The sequence below is a fragment of the Hyperolius riggenbachi genome, chromosome 7, assembly GCF_040937935.1.
Source record: "Hyperolius riggenbachi isolate aHypRig1 chromosome 7, aHypRig1.pri, whole genome shotgun sequence".
Lineage (NCBI taxonomy): Eukaryota > Metazoa > Chordata > Amphibia > Anura > Hyperoliidae > Hyperolius > Hyperolius riggenbachi.
Genome location: NC_090652.1, coordinates 88,000,525 through 88,026,843, shown reverse-complemented (window position 1 = coordinate 88,026,843; position 26,319 = coordinate 88,000,525). Strand labels below are relative to the sequence as shown.

General features: G+C 42.1%; 1 protein-coding gene across 3 annotated transcripts in view; it reads left to right on the top strand.

The window, feature by feature from the left end:
• The window catches only part of RBBP6 (RB binding protein 6, ubiquitin ligase), a 108,549-nt gene that overhangs the window by 66,940 nt on the left and 15,290 nt on the right, over nt 1–26,319 (top strand). For all 3 annotated transcript variants that reach the window (XM_068244264.1, XM_068244265.1, XM_068244263.1), the window contains exons 5-14: nt 9,368–9,456; nt 9,550–9,646; nt 12,363–12,502; nt 12,601–12,773; nt 15,221–15,324; nt 17,535–17,950; nt 18,470–18,569; nt 18,654–18,708; nt 20,715–20,778; nt 22,949–23,317. In XM_068244264.1, the coding sequence (XP_068100365.1) occupies nt 9,368–9,456; nt 9,550–9,646; nt 12,363–12,502; nt 12,601–12,773; nt 15,221–15,324; nt 17,535–17,950; nt 18,470–18,569; nt 18,654–18,708; nt 20,715–20,778; nt 22,949–23,317 (1,607 nt within the window). The remainder of the gene's footprint in view (nt 1–9,367; nt 9,457–9,549; nt 9,647–12,362; nt 12,503–12,600; nt 12,774–15,220; nt 15,325–17,534; nt 17,951–18,469; nt 18,570–18,653; nt 18,709–20,714; nt 20,779–22,948; nt 23,318–26,319) is intronic.

The window sequence follows — 26,319 nt, the reverse complement described above, 5'->3', positions numbered from 1 at the left end:
CAGCCATATGCTGCTTAAAGAGGAACTTCAGCCTAAATAAACGTACTGTCATTAAGTTACATTAGTTATGTTAATTAAAATAGATGGGCAATATAATCTCTTACATACCCTGTTTTAAAGGAACAGGAAAATGTTTGTGATTTTGAGGGCAGCCATCTTTTTGGTTGAAAGGAGGTGACCGGGAGCATGAGACACAGTTCCAACTGTCCTGTGTCCTGATCACCCCTCCCAGTTGTGCACGCTCAGCAATGAGAACATCATAATCAGAAATCCCATCATGCTTTGCACAGCATCAGGGGAAAAATGCCTGGTCAGTTTTCTTTGATGGGGCGGAGCTTAGCTTCTGTGCAGCTAAAATGATGCTTTGGTACAAAAAAAAGTTATGATGCTGTGAAACTGTTAGGGCTGGTTCACATGGGCGTTTTTGTGGCGTTTCAGACGCGGCGTTTTTTGGGATCTACCGCCGTCCCCATTCAAGTGAATGGGAGCGTTTAGAGCTGGCTTTTGCAGGCTTTCATAAAAGCCTGGAGGTAGATCCCAGCGTTGCGTCTAGTCTCGAAAGCAACATGTTGCTTTCAGAGGCGGTAAACGCCAGGAAACAATAGCAGAGACCAGAACTGCTAGCCTTGAACGCTTCCCAAAAGCCTTCAAAAGCTAGCGTTTAAACGCTGGTGTTTGAACGCGGCGCCAAGCGAAAGCTCAGCAGACACCCGTGTGAACCAGCCCTTAAGAAAACATGAAGCCTTGTTAGTGCTGCTGAGTAGACTTTTAGTCTGGAGGTTCACTTTAACTCAGCTGAGCACCGGGGGAGTGGGGGGCAGGGGAGGCAGCAGGCTTCCTACTATGATCTGCAGTGGGGAAAAAGCAACAGTATCTTACAGCTCGGCATTGCTGAAAGGCAGGATTATGGACATTGGGGGTCCTCAAAACACAATCAACCAAAACCATCATGAATTAACATTTTTGATTAGGCAAGTCTACGGTGTGTACCTTGCTCAAGACTGGATGCTTGCTGATAGCTGACAGGTGGCTAAGCTGTGATGCAGTGCTGGTTGATGAGGTTGCCATTTCTTGGCCATCTCTCAACTGCAGCTCTGCTAGAAGCTTCCATTGAAACATGGCTTCATGATGTGACCACAGACTGGCATTCACAGTAGTGGTGGCCTTGCAACTGTTTTTCGAAATGTTATGGTCTTTGCCTTTCACTCCTGTAACTGGTGAAAGCAGACACCTAATGGAACACCAAGCATGTCTAAAAGGCATTCGGCACCTCAATACTTGTGACGGGTTTTTAAATGTGACTCAAAAGAAACGCAAAAAAGCGCCAGAGAATTGTCCCTAACTTTCTTACAGACTGCCATAGCACTCCTTTTCAGAGAAGCAAAGCAATGGTTTTTCGACAGGAAAACTGCTGGGAAAACAGCACCAAAACCCTTGTGTGAATGATCCCAAAGGTAGGTGGTTTTTCTAATGTTTGGAAAGCGGTGTGCTGTGCCCTTTTAGTAGGTGGTTAAACAGATCGCTAACAATCTTAACAGACCACTTCACCGATGTTTAGGCTATTGGTAGTTATCACATCTCCATAGTAATGCCCAACTTGTCATCCCAGAGACAGACCTTAGATGTTGTGGTTACTTCACGTTTTATAATTGGCTTACGGTGCCCTTTAACGGTACAATCTGAACATTCAACCGTACGATTAACTGGATCAGGTACAGTTAATGGTGTCATTTGCTGACCAAGGATCATTTGATCCTTCTGAATTTCTGAACGATTCTTTTGAACTGATTTGATTGCTTAAAATGTTCCCCTTGTTTCCGATCAGTTGGAACAATTGGACGGTTGATCATTCTGGAAAATCTACAGTTAGTGGGCACATTTACGATACTTGAGGAATCGGTGATTTGTAAATTGTTCTGACTTTTGCTGGTTGCATTTGGTTTTGATTAGTCCAGTTCCAATATTTAATTGCAACCTCATTTGCATCATTTTGGAAAATTACATCTCATTGATCATCTTTTTTGCCCATGCCCTTTGAAAGTTGAGCTAAATAGAACGTTATGCCTGGTGCCACAGACGTGTTTTTTGTGGCCACAGCTGCATTTTTACTTTTGTACAGTGTCGTGATATACCTATAGCTTAGGCAGTGCAGGTAGGACATCCATGATTCACAATTGATCAGCTATTATCTGACTCCTATGTGCATGGTCACATTACTAACTGCAGGATGTAAGGACCTATAGTTCTCCCATGCTCCTGTTGAGTGGACCTAACTGGAAGTGACAGAGCAAAGTGAATTTCATGAATCTGCTTATGCAATGTGATTTTTTTCCTATACACTTTGGAGCTATTGTATAAAATGTGTAAAGGCAGTTGGAGCTGAGGTAGAGCTTTTACCCTGCGAAATGTTTCACCTGGTACATTTAACAGTGTTTTCACTGCACCTGCTTTCTTCAGTGGGTGTCAGTGGGTCCAAAGTGCATCTGCCTTGTGTAAAACCTTTTCAAGATGTATGTAATGTCTTCACCAATGTTATAGCTAGGCTTCTATTCTGAATTATAAGCTACAAATGTGCAATTGCTAAGTAATGCCAGGAAGAAAGTCCCATGGGGAGAGAGTCAATGAGGTGCTAATCATTCTGGCTCGAAAGCAAATTTACTCCAAATTGTATGCAGCTTGGAATTCCGACAGTCAGATTTAACCACTTCGCATCCAGACCTTTTTTCCCCACTTATTGACCAGAGCAGTTTTGACAGTTTAGCTATGTCCTTATTTAATCAGAAATAACTTTATCCCTACTTAGGACACAAATGAAATATATGGAGTCTATGTAGGTATGAACAGCGCTGAGAGTAGTAGTTGGATAATAGAAGCTTTAATGGATTGTTATGGTCTGTATATATTCAGGATAGATTTCAAAGCACAAGGTCAAATGTTAAAAATACAAAATTTGAAATCTGTAAAAAGTCTCACAGCATATAGCTAGAGTGCATATATTGCATACACGTACCCTGTATGTGTTTAGGATTAATATTCAATCAAAAAAATCCCTATTCAAAGGTACAAAAAATATATAAAATCGCATAGCATGTAATTCAAATCCATATATTGCATACAGTTGTGTTATAAATGGAGTCTAGATAGGTATGAACAACTCTGAGAGTAGTAGTTGGATAATATAAGCTTTAATAGATTGTTATGGCTTGTGTATATTCAGAATAGATTTCAAGGCACAAGGTCAAATGCTAAAAATACAGAATTTAAAATCTATAAAAAGTTGCACCGCATATAGCTAGAGTGCGTATAATGCATACACATACCCTGCGTATGTTTAGGATTAATATTCAATCAAAAAAAGATCACTATTCAAAAGTTCAAAATATTTAAAATCGCATAGTACGTAATTCAAATGCATATATTGCATACAGCTAACTGGGTTGTTATAAAAGTTGTAAAAGTTCACACCGCATTGGGAGTATTCACCATAAATTCTGTGACAAAGAATGCAATATTCAGTCTACATTCAACAATCAACCCCCATTCACTCCTGAGCCACCCGATGCTGTTTATGCACAAAAATGTGCTAAGAAAAAAAAAAAAAAAAAATTGGTCAGATAATTCTAGGACCAAAATGTCCGAAAGCAGGGGGGGGAGGGGGGGGGGAATGATAAATGATGGATGTTCTAGCAGTAGAGACTGAGCTTAGAGTACTTCTCGTGGTTGCGCTTCAATTGCGCTTGCGGAATTCCGCCGGATGTAGATAATGGTGGATCACAAACTTGATGAACGGATCTTTTCCCCGATCAGCGGGGGTACTCACGCTGATCGGGGAAAAGATCCGTTCATCAAGTTTGTGATCCACCATTATCTACATCCGGCGGAATTCCGCAAGCGCAATTGAAGCGCAACCACGAGAAGTACTCTAAGCTCAGTCTCTACTGCTAGAACATCCATCATTTATCATTCCCCCCCCTCCCCCCCCCCCCCTGCTTTCGGACATTTTGGTCCTAGAATTATCTGACCAATTTTTTTTTTTATTATTTTTTTTTTCTTAGCACATTTTTGTGCATAAACAGCATCGGGTGGCTCAGGAGTGAATGGGGGTTGATTGTTGAATGTAGACTGAATATTGCATTCTTTGTCACAGAATTTATGGTGAATACTCCCAATGCGGTGTGAACTTTTACAACTTTTATAACAACCCAGTTAGCTGTATGCAATATATGCATTTGAATTACGTACTATGCGATTTTAAATATTTTGAACTTTTGAATAGTGATCTTTTTTTGATTGAATATTAATCCTAAACATACGCAGGGTATGTGTATGCATTATACGCACTCTAGCTATATGCGGTGCAACTTTTTATAGATTTTAAATTCTGTATTTTTAGCATTTGACCTTGTGCCTTGAAATCTATTCTGAATATACACAAGCCATAACAATCTATTAAAGCTTATATTATCCAACTACTACTCTCAGAGTTGTTCATACCTATCTAGACTCCATTTATAACACAACTGTATGCAATATATGGATTTGAATTACATGCTATGCGATTTTATATATTTTTTGTACCTTTGAATAGGGATTTTTTTGATTGAATATTAATCCTAAACACATACAGGGTACGTGTATGCAATATATGCACTCTAGCTATATGCTGTGAGACTTTTTACAGATTTCAAATTTTGTATTTTTAACATTTGACCTTGTGCTTTGAAATCTATCCTGAATATATACAGACCATAACAATCCATTAAAGCTTATATTATCCAACTACTACTCTCAGCGCTGTTCATACCTACATAGACTCCATTTATAACACAACCAGAGGTGGTTGGGAACCCCTGGCCAGTGAACAGCAGCGGGTGAAAAGAACCACACTATCCCCATCTGTACTCCCATATCACCTAAGCGCCTCTCCACCTTTTTAAAACAAATGAAATATATAGTTTTTTTCAAGACAAACTAGGCTTTCATTCTATGCCATTTTTTTCCCTCTAACAATTTGGTTTTCTATGAATTTTAATGGGAAAACAAAGTAAAAAATAGAAAACATTTATTTCTCAGTTTTACCAATTCCAGTTTAAACATAAAAAGTGCTACTGTAGATAAAAAACACAAATTTTGTTTGGCTATTCTTACTGCTTATCACAAAACTTGATTATGTTCCGGTCACAATTTATGGTGAAGATATTTGATTCTGAAATCATGCTGCAGACAGTGAAAATAAAATTTTTAATAGTAAAAATCAATCTCATTAGCTCAGGAAACATATATTCCCATTCACCAATTACTGTAGTGCTGCATCAGATAGTGCCAGTACTGTGCACAGCAGCAAGCCCAATCCTGCACAGCACTGCTTCTGCTACAAGACGTATATCTACTGACTTGTGGATAAAGTGGTTAAATTTCTCGTCTATTTTGATTGGCCCAGCACCAAGCTGCTTGCAATTTGCATAAATTGTTATGCAACCTGGAATGATTGGCATCTTATTGCCCATCTGTAGTATGTGTTTCTCCTGCATAGAATGGAGGGAACACACTGGTAACTGCTAATATTTCTATACACATTCCTCTTTAATGTGCAGTATGAGCAGTTGTGCTGTAAGCTTAAAGCAAACCTGAAGGGAAAAAAATTATGATATAATGTATGTGTAGTACGGATAATTAATAGAACATTAGTAGCAAAGAAAAGTCTTATTTTCATTTACATAGTTTTTTTTTTTATGTGACATTGCATCATTCTGTCATATTTGCAGTTTGCAAACCACTCTGTATTTTAAATTATAAAACAGAGCAGAGTGAATGACCTTTTGAACTTTCCTGCAGTAAAACCTTATCTCAATCTGTCTCACTGTTTTTTAGTGAAGTGCTCCAAAAAACAGGACCGTATTTGACCCAAGTTGCATCCAATAGCTCAGAGAAGCTCTCTTGCATAGATAACTAATGAAGTTTAACTCTTCCTGTACTGCAAAACAATGAGACTCTTTTCTTTGCTACTAATGTTCTATGTGTGGACTTTATTGAGTGTGTCCAGTAGGTCCACAATCTCGCTGAAGTAAGAGGGACCCAAAATCCACTAGTACCCACTTTCCATTTTGATTGGCCTATCACTGACCAATTTGACCACATCCTTGTAGTATGACAATTTACTTGTCTGAACTATGAACAATCTGTTCATAGTTTGCAAAATCTGTTGACCCTCATACTACATGGAGGTGATAAAATAGGGCAATCAAAATTGAAGGTGTGTACCAGCCTTAAGTGTTTTTGTCTGCAGTGACTTTGATTTTTCTACATACCTAAAACTGTCCCATTATAAACATTCAAGAAGCACGCCAGTCTTTGTAATCCTCCAACTGTGACAACAAAGCAAAACCGCACCAGTACCTTATATACTCGCACATAAGCCGACCCGTTTATTACCTGAGGTTCCCTACTTTTCTCTCAGAAACCAGGAAAAAGTGATTGACTCACGTACAAGCCTCATCCCCAGTATAGACCCCTCCCCAGTAGCTAGATGTGCCACCAGTATAAGTCAGCCTATTCCCCCAAAGCCAGATGTGCCCCAAGGATGATGCAGCTGTGTCTCAAGACGCCACTAGATGGAATCATAGATATGAGACACAGCGATTGCCACACAGGAAGAATCCCCGATCATTGCACTGCTGGCAGATTACTGGCACACTCCGTTCCACAAGCCAGGGGACACAGGTAATCTTGAGCCACGCACTTTGTACACCATTTTGCAGGGAATGGGGGGGGGGGGGGCATGAACAGAGCAGGGAGCCATCTGGCAAGAGCAGGATCAATAGATCCTTGCGCTCCTCTGCTGGTAACAAAACCTACTCCACCATCCGTTCTGTTCCACTGATTCGCATATAAGCAGGGAGGGTAATGCTACATACACACTTGAGATAGGTCTTTGGAAAAGGCAAGATCACAGAGCAATTTTACCCCATTCCATGTAGTATGAGAGCCATACTTTGAGCCATACTCTACAGAGTCTATTCTATGGAGCTGCACTCCCTATCAGATAAAATCTTTGCAAGATGCTGCACACAAAGATGCCCGTACACATTCAAAAGATCAGTATCTGCAAAAGATCTCTTCCTGCAAAATGCATTCATAGTCTATCTTTTCAGCACACTTCGTGCTAAAAAAAATTAGGCTTATACATGACTGTTCTGAGTGCTTGTTTTCCGGTTGGGGTTACACGGCAGAAGACTTCTGTGAAATTGGTGTCAGAGGGAAATGTACAGATTTGTTTCGTATTCTGTTTAGCACTTATAAAAAAAAAAAATTTTGAGCATATGAATTACACATAAAGGGTTCTATTTTTTGTGCTCCACTTACAGGTTTGGTAGATTGAGGTGGACATATACTGACATTTTAATAAGTTGCTAGCACAATTATTACAGAAGATTTGTGCTGAAAATTTGTTGAAAATAGTCTACCGCACATCTACAAGTGTATTGACACACAGGAGATTCTGCTCATCATACTCCTGCTATAGTGAAATCTCCACAATACACTACTAGATGTTTCTAATAGATGAGACATTAGATTCACTAAAAACATCAAATCTAATAGTTGGAGTTGTGCATAGCTAAGTGACACCAGTCAGATCGATGTCTCATCTTATGGGATACAGAGTGGTGCACTGCAGTAATGAGCCACAGTCAGGTATTTGATCATTTGCCTGATCTGATATAAAGCCTATATGATGGTGTGTATAGTGAACTTTACATTACAAAAGCTAGGTTTTTTGGGGTTTTTTTTAGGCTCAGTGATTGATAACTAAAGGTGGCCATACACTTAGGCCACCAATTTGACCATCAGATAGATCCCTGTCAGATCAAATCTAACAGGGATCTATTTGTATCCGATCTGTGTCACACACACTAGGAACAGATTTTTTTATAAATTTCAGTATGAAATCTATTTTGCACTGTTTGATGCAGTGCAACGCTATGGGCAGTCAATCTGCCACCACTTTCGACCCGCTGCTGATCAGTATCTTCTGTTTGAAGCATTCGATTTCGGCTGAAAATTGATTGCACCACCAGCTGCATTGATTTCTAGCAGATTTGATCATCTTGACTGAATAGGCCGTATATTGATGGGAAAAATCGTTAAGTGTATGGTCACCTTAAGCTCTGTTCTTTGTGCAGTTACTGCATGTTGTCTTGAACAACATGGCAGCAAACCAAGACCTGACTCCTTTAACTATCAAAACTGCAGGTGGTGCTCTAAACCAATAGAAAATGACATTTATAGTCAATATATCTTCCAATTATGCAGATTTAGTAGCAGAATTTGACAAATTGAAAAAAGCGGTGTTTTCTTCATTTTATCCAAGCAGTATTGCACATTCTAAAGGTGCCCATTAACGATACCATTGTTCCTTCAGATTTGATCTGTCAACAAACTTTTTATGATTGAATTGTATAGAAAACTGCGCCGTGTGGGGCGCAAATCGATGTAAAACTATTCTTTGGTTGATTGGAAAAAAAAAATAGATCCAAACGTTGGATTTTATGATTGAATCGATCGAATCGGAATGTAAAACCTTCTTAAATAGTTTCATTAATGGGAACAATTGATAATTGCCTTCTGAATAGTTGAAATCTCATTGAAAGATTGAATCTGAAGGAAAAATTGTACAGTTTATGGGCACCTTTAGCCATACAAAAGGCTGAAAATGTGGTCGCTGCCTGCTGGGTGATGTGAACTGTAAGTACCAGTGTACAGAAATGGGCGTGGCACAGGTGGGCATACAATGTTGATTACAGGTAGTATGCAGTGACACTGGGTTCTTGATGGATGGCTGCTGGTTCATTTAGTGGGGAAACAATTGCTTAGCAGCACTTGTTTGGAGTTTTTTGGAGCTTTTAAGCAGGGTGGCTTCAGAGGCTGCAGATTCACATCTACATTTTTTTTTTAAATAGGGAAAATATATATATATTTTTTTTTTTTATTACATTTATGTGATGCTGCTGGATTATGATTTGCTACTAAACCTTTGCATGTAACCTTTTCCGGTCGGCCCTCACTTATGGCCCATTGCTACGCATGTTTATTTTTGCAATCCTTTTGTAAATCAGGTATAAACATGGCCTTATGTAAATCTGGACCTCTGATACGGAGTTCTCAGCATTATAGAAGTCTTGTCATGTAGCTGTTGTCCGTAGTGATGAACCCACCATACTCTAACCTACCCTCCATCCTCCAGGACACAGGGATTGGTGGCCTACAAGAGAAATGTGTGTGCGAGTGCCAAGCTGTGTATGAGCCTTTGACATCCTCCTTTCTGCTACTAATTTTTCTTCCCCTCCTTAACCAATTGCCTGTTAAACAGACTGCCAATCTGGCTGAAGCCAATGCTTCTGAAGAAGATAAAATCAAAGCAATGATGTCACAGTCTGGCCATGAGTACGATCCCAGCAAGTAAGTGGCGTGACCAGGAGTTCTTAAACCTCCCTCTAACAAATGCAGTTCTTCTGTATAAAATAATCCTTTCCTTCTCCAACTTTGCCGCAGCTACATGAAGAAGCCTCTTGGACCCCCACCACCAAACTATACTTGTTATCGATGTTTAAAGCCTGGTCATCACATTAAGAATTGCCCTACAAATTCGGTAAGTGCTCGCCACAAACCTGACGTGTAGTAGTTGGGCTAGCCTGGCTAACCCAAACATGAACAAGGCAAATTCTCAAAGCACCTTGTTGATTAGTGTAAGTTATAGGAATTACCTTTGGAACTGTACTTCTCAATTTGAGAAAGTCTTTGTGTACTGCTTGTTCCACCTGTCATTTCCTGATGGTAAAGTTAAGGTCTTTGTAACTATCCACACCTACTTCCTGAGAACTACTTAAAGCAGGGCTTCCCAACCTTGTCCTCAAGTACCATCAACAGTGCATGTTTTTCAGAAAACCACAAACTTTCACAGGTGAGGTATTTAGTGTCTCTGCAGAGGTGATTAACTACCTTTGTGGATTCTCCATAAAACATGCACTGTTGATGGTACTTGAGGACAGGATTGGGAATCCTCAACCAAAATATGCTACCCCCCGATCTACTTAACTGGGGCTTCCTCCAGCCCATTGCCGCTGATACGCCCAGCACCGCAGCTCCGCTCCTAGCCGCCGACCGGGATCCCTGTCAATGCAGAGGCCATCTTTGAAGTCGTCCTCTACTGTGCCTGCACGAACGCCACAGTCACTTGTACATGGTGTGGCGTGTACTGCTCCAGTAGATGCACGCCAGCATCTGCACTGGCGGGGCCCCGGGCCGGCAGCTGGGGTCCCTGCCAGTGAGACCCCATACTTCCAGCACCGCGGTGATGCAGTGCTGGACGTATCAGCGGCAAGGGGCTGGAGGAAGCCCCAGGTAAGTAGATCGGGGGAAGCTTATTTTGGCTGATGATTCCTTTAAGGGATATTTCAGTCCAAAGATACACTGATGTATTACATCAGATTGTAGGAAGCTGCGTACTGTGGATTTTTAATAGATTTCATGATGAAATGGGTGGCCTCTGGATTCTGTAGAGCAGTGTTCCCCAACCCTGTCCTCAAGGCCCACCAACAGTGCATGTTTTGTAGAAATTCACAGAGGTAGTTAAAGGAGTGCTGTGGGGGGAAAAAGAGTTGAACTTACCTGGGGCTTCTAATGGTCCCCCGCAGACGTCCTGTGCCCGTGCAGCCACTCACCGATGCTCCGGTCCCTGCCTCCTGCCTGCCTATTGCGCAGGCCCAGTACGGTGTGCGCCTGTGCAGTAAGCACCTGGTGACATCAGCGGGAGCGAGCACACGGCCGCGCAGGCACGGTGGTTTTCCGACTTCAAAGTTGGAAATTCCAGAAGTGAACCGGAGGCGGGGCCGGAGGATCAGTAAGTGGCTGCGCGGGCACAGGACGTCTGCGGGGGACCATTAGAAGACCCGGGTAAGTTCAAGCTCTGCTGAGACACTAATTACCCAACCTGTGCATGTTTGTGGTTTTCTGCAAAACATGTACTGTTGGTGGGCCTTGAGGACAGGGTTGGGGAACTCTGCTATAGAGGCTTCCCACTGCATCTTCTGGTCCTCCATTACGGACCCTCTAAAGATTAGACAAGAGCTTGTCAGTAACGTGATCAAGGCCACACTACCCTTAAAGCACAAGCACAGCTATAGCATGGCCCCGATCAGCTGGAGGGCAGGACAGCGTGGGAAGCTCTATAGGATCCAGAGGCATCCCTCTTAGGTAAGTATGTGTTTCTGAACCCTATTTAAAGGACCACTATAGAGAAAAAAGTAAGCAGTTAAAATCTGACAGAACAGACAGGTTTTGAGCGAGTCCCTTTGCACATGGGGGCATTCTCAGGTTTTTCTTTGTTTTCAATAGAATTTCCTGAAAACCCTGAGATTGCCCCATGAGATGGACTAGTCCAAAACTTAGCAGTCCTGGCAGATTTTAACTGCTCGTTTTTTTATTTTTTTTTGCTGTAGTGGTCCTTTAAATGATAAAAATATCTGCCACAAAGTGTACTGAGGATTAGGGATGGCAATGCTTAGAACTCCTGGAGAAGGAGGTGATCTGTTTGATCAGCTGATAGACTTGTAAGGCTCTGATTTGCTGGTCATGATCACGCGTTAAATCAGGAAGTCATGACAGCAAATAAAAACCTTACAAATCTATCAGCTGATCACATGCTTCTCCATGAGTTTTCCTAAGCAGTGCCATCCCTATTGAGAATTTGAATCTCTTGCTGTTACATGAATGACTACATAGGAGTAGCAGAATATCCAAACTATCATTAGAGCGGGCCTTTAAGTACAGAATTTGCACAGCCTGGTTGTGTTTTTAAAGGACATGGGATAAAAATTTGTATGTACAGTGCCAAGCACACAACTAGGCTGTGTTCCTTTTCTTCTTTCTCTGCCTGAAAATGTTAAACATCAGGTATGCAAGTGATAGTTTCTGTCTGGGTCGGTACTGCGTCAGACAATAGGATAGCCATCACTGATGAGTAATTACAGCCATAAAACACTTTCCTGTCAGTAAAAGGCTTCTGAGAGCAGAAAAGAGATAAAAAGTGCCAATAGTTCATATATTTAAGCTCCGGCATACTTCAATGAAGGTGTCATTGAGCAGAGACAATAGAACAGCAAAACAGTAAAAACTGAATTTTAAATATAAAATAAAACTGTGGGTTATCTTAAAAATCATTTTTAGGAGAAGGAAAATGGATACAATTGTTTTTCTAGTCAGTTTATTTTCACCTTGGATGTCCTTTAAGGTGCCTGTTTACATCTTAATCTGTTGGATAAACTTACATTCATTCTGTAGTAATGTGGACCTTTCTTTCTCCAAAGGATAAAAATTTTGAGTCTGTTCCCAGAATAAAAAAGAGCACAGGTATCCCTCGCAGTTTCATGGTTGAAGTTGAAGACCCCAATATGAAGGGAGCCATGCTCACAAACACTGGAAAATATGCCATACCAACTATTGATGCGTAAGTGTCCGGCTCAGTGCATGTGATTGGGGGGGGGGGGGGGGGGGTGTCATCGCTGGTCAGCTGTTACTAATCTCTTCACCCATCTTGCTTTGCAGTGTGGCGTATGCCTTGGGTAAGAAAGAAAAGCCTCCTTTCCTACCTGATGAACAATCCTCCTCTTCAGAAGAAGAGGACCCCATACCAGATGAGCTGCTATGTATGATATGTAAAGATATAATGTCTGATGCGGTTGTTATCCCATGTTGCGGAAACAGCTACTGTGATGAATGTGAGTATTTCCGGATTCCGTAGCTGTTGTAATTATATAGCCAAAAACAATTTAGGAGGTACTGATGCGGGGCATATGCTCCAAGCAATAAGAACACATGTATTAAAGTGTCAAAAATGCTTTATTAATTATCAGACAATAAGGTGCATAATTAAAAAAAAAAAAAAAACACATTTTAAAACAGAACCATCCCAATGGCTGTCAACATACCGCCCATTCATGCCACACATGCAAACCGCCATACAATCCTGACCCCCTATTCCCTAATAGCAACAAATTGATTTTGGGAACTCATGCATGAGCCAGTTTCATTTGTTTCAGACTGGATATTCCAAACCAGAGTTCTTGAATCAAAAGTCCGCTCAGTAGCGGTAGCAATGGTAGCAATTGGGTATCGGGTCGCCTCCAGTAACCCAGCAAACCGCAACACATAATCCGAGTAACAGCAATTTCAATGCTTGTATAGGGCAGGCAGTTCAAAGGGCACAGATAGAAAGCAACAATAAACTGCAGGACTGAGGAGAAGCAAAGCAAGGTCCATCAACACATAAGCAGGAGCGACAGACACTGCAAGCTGCCAGCATGCGGAGCAGAGCATGGAAACAACATGTGCTCCAGAAAGGGCTAAGCATACAGTACCGGATGAGTGGTGTCCTGTCAGTTCCAGTCCGTATATGTGTTGGAAGATGCAGAAGATACCTCCATCCTGCCACAAGCAATGGCCGTCTGAGGACGTTTCCCAGGATGCCTCTATGCCCTAGGCTTAGGTCAATGCCACAGATACAAAGCGTGCTGGGAAGAGTAGAGTCCAGCCTGAGGGTGCAAATAGCAGAGTCCAGATGCAGAGCGTGCTGGAAAGAGCAGAGTCCAGCCTGAGGGTGGAGTGGCTAGTAGGTGCGCGGTGGCACAGCAGCCGGTGCGGACAGCCTCAGGACGCTAAACCACGCTGTTGTAATTATAGGTTGTTGATGTGGTATGAAACTCTGCATATCTTCTTTGCTCTAAAAAATTTTTTACAGCCTTAAACTTCCACACAAAAAAATGGTAGCAGAACAGCATTCAAACAGTTAAACACAGCACTTTCTTCAGTGAAAAACTTACTGCCAAAGTTAGATCCAACTCAAATGATAACATTATCTTTTTTGTTAGTATAGCATCTATACAGCTATTATTTGTAAACTTTGTTGTGCATTGTATCAGCATGCACAGACAGCCGAAGGCAAAAAAGCAGAGAACTCTCACTGGGTATATTAAAATATATATATGTTATGACCAGAACCCGAAGTTTGGCCACTTCAGGTTCTGGCCGGTCAATGTGCGAAGTGGCCGCGGCGCTGCGGCCAATGTCTGAAATGTCCGCGGCCACTTCACACATTGACCGGCCAGAACCCGAAGTGGCCAGCCACAACGCGAAGTGGCCAAACTTCGGGTTCTGGCCGTAACATATATAAATACAGCAGCTGTGCAATAAAATACAATGGCAGCTTTCAGAGCAGATAAACTGTACTTTGGGAACTTGTAATTTATAAACTGAAAATACTTACACAAAAGCAAATATACCTGTATGAGTGATAAAGTGTTTTTAATAATAAAAACGTTATAAACTACAGTAATAAAAAGTGTAACAAATGTTTTTATTATTTCAGCGTTTAATCCCCTTTTATAGTGATATCCATTTTGTTAATAAAGAAAGCAAATCCTATCTAACCAGCACAAAGGATTTTTTCAAACCTCATTGAAGACTTGTCACTTTGCTTTGATGGCCCATGAGACCTTTTAACAAGCAGCACTTCAGTGATTTGCTAGCTCCAACTTCCATTTTCCGGGTAAAGCCAATTTCCATAATAGGGCATTTCCAAGGAGGCATTCATAAACCAACTTTGCCACAAAGATCCACTTTCCACTTTAAATCTGAACTTGAAACATTTCTCTATGGTCATCATTGGCAAAATCATTTGACGCTTTCCCCATTTTCTGTGCCCAGAATGCACCTCTCAAGTGGCTATATTTTCTCTCATTTGAACATGAATTGAGCCATAGGGAATTTCAAAATGATTAGTCTGCTGATTGAGCCTGAATTTGCTCTGCTGACCAATCTGTATCAACCAAGAAACAGTTTTTTGGACCTGTCGCAATTAGATGTGTTAAAGTGACACTAATGCGGAAAAAACTTACGATATAATGAATTTTGTAGTACGGATCATTAGTAGCAAAGAAAAGTCTATATTTTTATTTTCACTTCTATAGCTTTTTCTTTTGTTATAACATTGCATCAGTCTCTAATATTTGCAGTCTACAAACTACACTGTGCATTTTAAAGCAGATCAGAGATGAAAAACTAACTAGAACAAGTAACTTGTCTATGTATCTTATCTAAAGTTTAGAATTTATAATTACAAATGCCCTCCAGCTTCAAACTTGACAGGTTAATGTTTCCTTTGTTGTAGGTATTCGCACCTCATTATTGGAATCTGAAGATCATACGTGTCCCACTTGCCATCAGAGTGACACGTCCCCCGATAACTTAATTGCCAATAAATTCTTACGTCAGGTATGTAAGATTAACAAGGACCTTTGTCTTCAACTTGTGTTCAGTTCATGTCAAGTTTCATACAAGTTAGATTAGAGAATGGAAACGTGAGGTCCAAAAACTTTATCAGCTCACTGTCAAACTGACAACTTAGTGCGCAGGTGTCAAACACAAGGCCCACAGGCCAAAGGCGGCTCTCCTTACCATTTTATGTTGCCCTTGGAGAGCTTCAAATGTCCCATCGTAAGCAGTAAGAATGACAGCACACTGCCTTCCAGAGCACACCGGTTTATGTGTTTCTTACCGAGGCGCAGCAATAAACCATGGGACCCCAAACAAAATGAGCAAGTCCTGGGATCTAAACACGCCCTGTTGGCTGGACCACCGTCCGCCTCAATCTCCCTACATTGCAGCGGAACAGATTTAATATTTACCTGTTTCTGCAATGCGTTGTCTTATCTGTTTTTTCCTAGCAGTCAAACGCTCTGTGCTCCCTTCCCTACGTCTTCTGATCACATGACAAGCATTGGGAGCCAGAGGTATGCAGTATAGCGTGTGGCTGTCAGGAAATTCAGAGATCTGAAGAATCACTGGAGTAGGTAAATATCAAACTTCTCCACTGCGCTACTCTGCAGAAGGGGATGTTCGCTATAGTTACACAACTTAGTTTGTTAAAATGTATCAATTTGGCTTATGACCAGGGCTGAATTTACCATAAGGCACTGTAGGCACGTGCCTACAGGTGCCTGATGATGGAAAGGCGGCTCACTCCCCTAGTGCCTCCCTCCTTCTGTATGCAGAGTCCTGATGAGTGTAAATGAGAGGTTACTCACCCGCGTCTCAGCATTCCACTGACGAGATGTCACTACAGCCGGGGGCACCATTAGCTACTTAATACTGAGGGTAACTTTGGCTACCTAATGCTACAGGGCACCTGTAGCTAAGATGGGCAAGAGAAGTGACAGCTGGGACAGCCAGCACGCTTGCAGCCAGGTTGAGCGGGGGGTTGTAAATTCATGGAGGGTGGAGTCTAGGGTGCCAGGACATCTCTGCCTATAGGCTCCTGTGATGTAAATCCAGGCCTGCTCACGACTTATACTATGTTTTAGATTTTTGCCCTTTATGCGATTGAGTTTAACATCCCTGACTTAGTTCTATGCTGAAGTCAAACACTTACGTACACTAGCCTCCTTGGTGCAAAAAAATAACTATTGCCAACCTTACATTCAAAATTCATTCATGTTCATTCTTAAACTTTGTACAAGTATTATTATTTAGTCTTTATACAGCGCTGACATCTTACGCAACTCTTTAGAGTATAAAGTTTTGCTACTAACTGCCCATCAAAGTTCACCATGAAATACGTACTAGCATAATTGATTTGAATCCAGATACTGGAATGTCAGCCCTATTATGTATACCGAGTTGTCACTCAGTGCTTATACTGATAAGCTGTGTGTGCTGAACCATGTCAAGGCCTGAGCACACTGTCATGAAGCTGGTTTGATTTCAGTAATGTGTATCAGCATGCAATATGGCAAGAAATCAGACCGTATAGAGCTCTGTCTGATTCACACTGACTCACTGCACAGCAATGCATTGTGAAGATACACTGCTGCATGCATTTCTGTGCGCAACATGGCGCTGCTTACTTATATAGTTAAATACTTCCCACTAGAGAAATGTGATGGCTGCATGTTACCTCACAACACAGTGCAATCTGTTGCGACACTGACTCCATGCCTTACAGTGAATAGGGCAGTATCTGGTGTTCCTGAGCAGCGCACTGCAGCACACATAGTGTAAATGAGCCATTATTTCCTATGATAAAGGAAAGGATAAGAATTGATTGATTGATTGATGCAAAATGTTAATTTCATGCAAATGAATGCAACTTGGAATTGGACCAAATCAAATTCAGTGTCTGATTTTCAGTAGTCCATGTGGCATTTATTTGCATCACTTGATCAGTGTCTCATTTCAAAGGGATCTGAGCACTAAATCGGAGCGCATACAGATTGGAGACTACAGAGCAGCCCCCAAAGGTAAGTAATGCCCGTCACGCACCCCCAACGGCCCACACTATTTACAATCTCCCTTAGAGGTAGTTTTGTTTTATATATTTTACTAACTAATTCTGAGTTGCCTTTAAATACAGTACTCCAGCTTTAAGGCCCTTCTTGTGAAAAAGATAATGAAGATTTTTTTGAAAAACCTTTTTTTTTCTGTAGGCTGTCAATAACTTTAAGAATGAAACTGGTTATACTAAGAGGATTCGTAAACAACAGTCGGCCCCCCAGCAGCGGCAGCAGCAGGCAGCCCCAGCACCACGCTCTGCTCCGCAGTCAACACGTCCATCTCGCCAGCAAGATCCTCTTATTGCTCCCACCACCACCATCTCCACCACTGCTGCTACTACTGCTTCATCTTCTACTAGTAATACTACTATAGCTGCAACTACTACTGCTCCAGCCACAACCACCGCTCCACAAAGTTCAGCTCCCAACCTCACACCTACCCCAAGTACAGCATCAGCAAATCCTCCACCAGCTGTTCAGCCTCAGACAGCTCCCCCTGCAGACACACCTCCACCTGTACAGCCTATGCCTGTGCCCAAGGAAAGAGAGAAACCAGAGCCTCTCATGCAGTAAGTCTCAACATCGGCACATCAATAACTTTTGGCTTGACTATTGCACTTTTTGCTCGTGTGTATGGGCAATAACAAAAACCTTTTCCTTCAAAATGCAAATGAAATAGGTTTTTTTTTTACAATATACTTTTACATGAGAACTAAGTCTGAGGCCTCTTTCACAGTGCGACGTTAAAGTCGCACGTTAGAAAATGTTTCAATGCAGACTAACGCACCGCAATAATAAGTCTGTGCGACATTCACCGTGCACATGTTGCGTTTGTGTGTAACGTGTAGCGTTATTAGAAAGTGCTGCATGCTGTGCGTTATACACGTTATCAGCTGCATTAGACTGTTTGCACATGCTCAGTAATGACTTGGAAGCATACTTTTCATTGCCTTTTCATTAAACACATTTTTAGAACAGTCTGCTTTAAATAAGAATCGCCTTATATGTCAGTTTTAACATTTCTTCTGTAATCCGCTCTCTACACTATATTTTTTGGACATTTTTGTTTTCTTTTTGTGAATCTGCAGTCAGGAGAAACGAGAGAGCTCCCGCCCTGTGCTCCCGTCAGTCCCAGTCACTTCCGCAAGTGGGTTACCTCTGCAGAACAGTCTGCTCATGGGCGACAAAGTGAGTCCGTCATCCAGTTCTGGTTTTATGTGTGATATCTTATTAGCTGTGTTATCTAATGTACATGGCTGGATTGTGTTACAGGGCTTCCATGTTCCAGTGCTCGGGCAAATGCCTCCTCACGGCCTTCCTCCCCCAAGTAAGTACCTCCTCCTCTTCTTGCCATAAAGTCCTGGTTGCATGAGGGATTCAAGAGGAACTGTAGTGAAAATAACATCATGAATAAAATCGCTTTTTTTTTTTACGATATTAATTTATAAATGATTTAGTGAGTGCTTTTGCCCATTTGCCTATTCTTTCCTCTCCCTGATTTACATTCGGAAACTCATCACAGGTGGCGCGACCTCTTTAGGGCCCTTTTCCACCAGCGCGTTTGCGCTGGCTGAATCGCAAAGTCGCAAACCGCTAGCGATTTTACAATCGCTACGGTTTTCTTTTTAACATAGGAATCGCGGTAGGTCATTTCCACTACCGCGATTCGTTTTTTACCCGAACGTGAACGCGCGGCGGAGCGATATTTGCCGCGATTTTGCTATGCAGTGCATAGCATAGCAAAATCGCGGCCGCAAAATGTCGGGGAATCGCCGGTTTTGCGATTCAGCAATCGCTAGCGTTCAGCGTGAACGCTAGCGACTGCAGGTGGAAAAGGGCCCTTAGTCCTGTCAGGTGATCTCTAAGGAATGTTAGTTTACTGAGCGTTCTAAAGGCTGGGAGGATGAATATTGCATATCTTATCAGCCTAGGGTAAGCATCACTGGGAGGGGCGGAGTTACATACCAGTGTATATATAGCAATATATAGATATATATTCTGATGCTGAAACCACGAAAAGTACCATAGAAGTGGGTATCCTGAATAATTTACTGCATACTACTATGTGACTACAGGGCCTCTTTAAATCCTCATTCACACTGTGCATGTTGCAGTGTTATGACTTATGCATAATATCGCACAGATTTTTTATACACCTTGACCAATGTCTGATAAGTGAGCGTTTTTGCGTTCTCCAGAAACCTGAAGCAAACAGCACGTCAGGACAAGGCAGCCCATTGCAACACACAGATGTGAACGTGCCCCTTGCAGAGTATGGGCAGTGAATTCACATGTATTTACATTATTACACAACACGTAGTGTGAGCGAGGTCTAAATAGCTGCAGCTTACATCGCTAAGCATTTGCTGCTAATGTTATCTATTCAAGCTGCTGCTGTAAACCAGGATAACATTTGTAGCAGCCTAACTCTACATGCAGATGCTAGACTGTCATCATTACAGACAATTGCTTGTGATTATCATATGCAAATACCTATGGCCAGTATAACTGTCCCAAGATGCAATCTGTTGTCATGGATCGCTAAACGACAAACTAGCCCTTATTGTTTTCTACTATCAATCCCCTCCACTTTCCATAGAGGAAATCAGGCTGATAAGGTATAGCATGTTTGAACATCCATAGTTCTTAAAGCTGTGAAGACAGTACAGTAGAATCTTATGTTATAGTAAACTTTGATATAGTACACTTTTGGATATAATAAACTCCACAAGTCCCAGCAAATGCACCTGTATAAATATACAATGTACGACCAATTCTGATATAGTAAACTACTTTTCCTGGTCCCTTGACGTTTACTATAAAGGGATTCTACTGTAAATGACTGACTGTAGTGTGATGTGTGACATGGCTGCAATGCCTGGTACACATCATGCAATTTCCCATCAGATAGACGGGTCGAATAGATTATTTCCGACAGGTCCGATCTGATTTCCGATCGTTTTTCTGATCGATTTTTCAATCACTTCTATACAAAGTCGATCGGAAATCAGATCAAACCTGATTTTGACCTGTCCTTTCTGATGGAAAATTGCATGGTATGTACCAGGCATTATGACTGTGCTACACAAGAATCTTCATAGCGGTTATTTGTCACAGTTACTAACATGCTAAGCGCTGCTCATAACTATGGCACATCAGAGCAGCAGGTTGCAGCAACATGCCACAGTTGTTAGCATCCACATTGAATAACATGAGTAGCAGCAATAAGTCACAGCTGCAATTCTGGTGCACCGGGCCTGGAAGCTGGATGTTTTTATATTGTTGGTTTTAAACTTATCTGATGCTAACCTCTTTAAATTTCCTTTTGTGCAGCTCCGCTGATGAGGGCTAATATACCCAGGCCCTCTGCTCCAAGGCCACACATGGGATGGGACAGGTCAGTGAATTGCTAAATCCGCATTGGCGCTTATGGTAGATTTGTTTTAAGTAAACTTTTCTTACACTTCTAATCTGGGCATTGCACATCTCAGAATCAGTCAATGTGCTTTGTAAATTAATACTGATGATGCCACCAGATTATGGGGGTGCTTTTCTAATGTACTAAAAAAAAATGCTTATTTGGCTGTTATACAGATTCTGCGTTTAATACTTTTTGAGTCTCTGACCTTAAGTTCTGTATATATTTGCATATAAGCCGACTTTTCCTTCAGAAACCAGGAAAAAGTAATTGAGTCGTGTATAAGCCAGATGTGCCCCCAGTACAAGTTGGCCTCCCTCCCCATAGCCAGATGTGCCACAAGGATGATAATTGTCTCTCAAGACACCATCAGATGGGGTTATAGATATGAGACAGTGAATAGCTCACAGGAAGAATCCCTGATTATTGCACCGCTGACACTTTGCACACTCTGCTCCATAAGCCAGGGGACACAGGTAGGCTTGAGCAGTGCACTCTGCACACCATGTTGCAGGGGATGCGGGGCATGGGCACAGCAAGGAGCCAGCTGGCAAGAGCAGAATTACTAGTGCACAATCCTTACGCTCCTCTGCCAGTAACAAAACTGTCACCATCATCCATTCTGCTCAACTGACTTGCATATAAGCTGAGGAGGTAACTTCTCAGCACATTTTTGTGCTGAAAAAGTAGGCTTATACATGAGTCTATATAGATCAGAGGTTGTGAACCTATGCATGCTTGTTTCAGGTTTGACTCCGACACATAGCAAAACATCAGATTAGCAGTGTTAAAGTGGAACAGCAAATAGCAGCCTACCAAATTCTTTAAACTACAGAACACTGGTCATAAATGTCTATTTGTAATAATGTGCACTCCTATAATGATATTTTAAATTTTAGGGGTAGAGGTTGTTTGTTTCTCTCTTTTGCCGCCTTACTAGTGCACCATGCATTCTCTTCTGATTGGCTGATTGCGGACAGCACATGCTCATAATGCTGTGGGCTATAATCACATTTGCTGTCGGGAATCAGAGAATGAATGCTTTTGCTGTTTTATAACTGGAGGAAATCGGCATAGAGTTCAGGAAAGGGATAGTCTGCCTCAGTGGACTCCTCCTAGGGTCAAGCTAAACTAGAAATATTGGAAAGGAAAACAAAAACATGTTTTTTTCAATATATTTTTTAGTCAGCTCAGGGGTACTTTAACCACTTTCGGATTCTCTGTGCGTATATGTACGCCCCTGAATCCTGAAGTGTATTCCATGGAAACGGCCGCTCGTACGAGCCATGTCAGTTCACGGAGGGTGTCTCCGTGAACACCCTGCGAGCCGATCGGCAGCTCGCAAGGTAAATGTAAACACACGGGGAAGATCTTCCCCGGTGTATACATGTATGCAGCGCCGTAGAGGAGATCGGCGATCCCCGGCCTCTGATTGGCCGGGGATCGCCGGCATCTGATAGGCTAAAGCCTATCCCATCAGGCGCAGGACGGAAATCCGTCCTGCGCCGCTCACAGGGGGAGGGAGGGAAGGGGAAGGAGGCCAGGAAGCGCTGCGGAGGGGGGCTTTGAAGAGCCCCCCCGCAAGCGCAAGCAGCCGGCGGCGATCAGACCCACCCAGCAGGACATCCCCCTAGTGGGGGAAAAAAGGGGGAAGTCTGATCGGCCTGGCTGCTATCTGATCGGTGCTGCGGGCTGGAGAGCCCACGCAGCACCGATCAGCAAAACATAGCGTGGTACAGAAGTGGTTAAGAATCTTTTTCTGAAACTGGAGCAAGAGAACAGAAGAAGAAATATTGCTTTAACAAATTTAGAAGTGGCATATACTGGGAGAAAAATATTTCAGCTATAAGTGATTTAACTGCCATAGTTTAGAGGACGATTACAAAAGGAGTGCTGCTTCAAATAAAGGAAAAATAAGGTGGACAACTTTTCCTGTCCTAGATGGTTTATCACTTTGACAGAGCCATATATTCAGCTGCAAGTCAAGGAGATTCATAGGCCGCTATAAGTACAGGAAATCCATTATTCCAGTAGTCTAGCTAATTGTTACTCATTATAAAATTATCACCCTATGAAGCATTAGTTGTTGCAGACAAGAAGACCTCATTTAGACTGGCGATAATCTGTTTTTGTCTTTTTTATTTGGCAGCCATAACCGTGGTCGGCATCCACACAGTGATCGCCCACCCAGAAACCAGGGACCTTCTCTTCCCTCCTCAGGGCCTGTTTATGTTCCCCCTCCAACACCTCTGTTCCCTCCTCCACCACCCCATGGACTTCAGCTGCCTCCTGGTGTGCCTCCTCCTCAGTTCCCACCACAGTTTCCTCCTGGCCAGCCTCCCACTGCTGGCTACAATGTTCCACCTCCGGGATTCCCCTCGGCACCTCCTGCAGTGTCTGCTCCATGGGTTGCACCAGCTGTTCAGTCTGCCCATGGCAATGCTCTGCCGGCCCAGTCACTAGCGCCTCCTCTGTCCAAAGAGGAGTTCTACAGAGAGCAGCGCCGCCTGAAAGAAGAGTGAGTAGCTAAAATACTAATTCAGATTAACGTGTGTAATGAATTTCTGCTGTTCCTCTGTCACTTTGCATTCAGCTCAGTTCAGCGAGAGGAACAAATCTTTCTCCTCAGTGTGACCTCAATCTTGTCACCAATAAATGGACCTATTCATAGGCATGGATCTGGATCTCGGACGTTTAGTTATAGTATTTTTAGTTTTGAATAAAATGGGTAAGGTTAGATGTCCTGTCGGATTGGTTTTGCTGTTTCTTTCCTGCAATTCTCAGATTTTACGGCCCCTGGTCATTTATTAGTTGACTTTCCCAAAGGGGACACAGACTGCAGTAAACGTCTGACATTTGATAGATCGGCCCCCTTCGTCTGAAACGGGGGAAAATGGCACTTAGTTCCACTTTAAAGTCACTCTTCACTTTCTAAAGACATGAAAACCAAAGCAAAAGTCAAATATATCAATTCACATAATAGGAAATGTTCTCCAGTTTTCCTGATATTTTTTCACTTCCTTTAGCATGATCTGTGTATAAAATATTAGTGGAGCTATTCAAGAAGAGCTGTGGCAACAACATTCCACACATCATAGCTCTTGTGATACCAGACACCAGAACAAAGTGCATCCGTTCCACTGAGGGATCAATGACTTGCAAGAACAGCTGCCAACTGCTGAACAGATCCAGAACAGCCTTTAAATATGGTGACTTTTCACTTTAAATTAACTTTGTCCCAACAGCTCCTCCTGCTTATATTGCCAAACAAAGCTGAAAGCAATGTAACAGAGTTCACAGCTAACTGCCTGTGTACAAATGAAGTGTCACTACACAGGCACAACCATTACTTTAGTATTGATGATACTTATGGGTTTGCTAATTATGACTTGTCAAGTGGACCTGTCACTTGTACTAAATGTATGAACTAACAATATGGCTGATGAACTAAAATGTGTGATCAAGTAACTATTAAATTCTCCAAATAGTTTTAATAACCAAGGAAACATGAGAGGAATATGCATTGCTGAACCCTTCTAATTGCTTCGCTGTTACACTGTTCCTCTGCCGTTTGTTTTCACAATTTGTGATGTAAAATAATTTAGCAGTCCGCGTTACGGACTGAACTTTGACTCCACTAGTTGCATGCTTATCCCAGAGTGTGATCCAAACACAGCTGAAGCCAAATCCTCAGCACTATAGCCATAGAACAGCTGTAAAGGTTGCAGCCTCTGGATTTCCCTCTAATTGCCTATTCAGGCCGACTTTTCCATACCAGAGCCCTACTCCCACCATTCACACACCCAATTCCAGAGCATTGGCAGCCAATAAGGGCTCCAGCATTGGATTTCTGAATGGCAGGAATGTGACTTGGATCCACAAAGTTTAGAACATGGATGCATCAAAACTGCAGGACTTGTAGGTGGTGGCAGCCATGTTGTTTATGTACATAATACATGTCACAGATTCATTTACAAGTGTTTATCTAATGGTTAGTAGCACTATTTATTTGTAATATGATTCTTAGAGGAGAATGAGTGCAATCATTTATTAAGACATGTCTATAACGGGTGATAAATGTAAATAATAATAGAGTGACTAGACTAACCATATTGTCAGAGTGGAGACACCTTGTGGTGAATGTGTGTATCTGCAGCATCCGGTTCTGTGCACCTGCCTAACTTCTTGTACATACTATACTATGCAATTAGGCCCAAAGTGCTTGATTTTGAACAGAGCTTCTACCTTCCCTTCCTGCATTAAAGCCCTTTATTTCTCCTTGTTGCATTTCCCAGATAACATTTATAAAAAATGCTGCAAAGGACTGCAGGTGGCCCAGTCCTTATTGCCTACAGACCCCATGCATACACTCCGCCTTCCTCCCATCCTCTGGCGGTGTAAACGTTATAATTGTATTTCTTTGAAATAAAGCTGCAACAAATGGAAAAAAAATACTGGAATACTAAACCCCCGTCTCTTATTTATCAGCCCCATCCAAGAGCCTGTACTGGCCACACATTCTGACAGCGGACTGTAAAATGGTTAGGGTAAGACCAAGTACGGAAGGGGTGGGCAATTTAAAGCCTGCTTTGTAGAGTGTACAAAAATTGCCCAGTAAATGCAAGGTGTCTGCGCTCAGACAGTAGAGCTCACATGGTTGTGGTTTTTATGTTACAGGTTCACATTGAGAAACACACTTTTCTTTCCTTTATTGGGTTTATTGCTTAACAGACGTTGCAGTTACAGATTAATCCTTTCTACTCTTATATATGTACATTTGGATTACAAGACATTGCAGGCTGTTGTGGTAGTGCCAAGTTGCCTTTACTTAGAAGAGTTTAAGTGAACCTGATAGCCAAACTGGAATAGTAAACTGTGCTGCTTACTGCAGGTATTAGTTTGTCTACATGTCTTGCCATTACTTTAGAAATTTCTGTTCGGTGGGTCTGGAATCTCCTTATCCTGGAGGCATTGATGATATGTACAGTGATTTTTCAGTTTTCACTAATCATATATACCCTACATACCAAACTCTGACCCGCAGCCAAATCTGCAAGTGGTTTTCCCATGTGTTTGCCCCTTGAGCACCTGACCGCAAAGCCTATATGGCTAGGTGCTGAAACTATGAAGCCACATAGTGATGGGAGAGGAGCCACTAGACACCAGGGAACTCTAAATGGGAGAGAGAGTGATTAGACAATAGGGAAAGTGTGTGTGTGTGTGGGGGGGGAGGGTCACTAGACACCAAGGAACTGTATAGGGTGGGGGGTGAGGCATTAAAGGATACCTTAAGTGACGTGACATGAGATACATGTGTATGTACAGTGCATAGCACACAAATAACTACGCTGTGATCCTTTTTTTCTTTCTCTGCCTGAAAGAGTTAAATATCAGGTATGTAAGTGGCTGACTCAGTCCTGACTCAGGCAGGAAGTGACTACAGTGTGACCCTCACTGATAAGAAATTCCAACTATAAAACACTTTCCTAGCAGAAATTGGCTTCTGAGAGCAAGAAATAG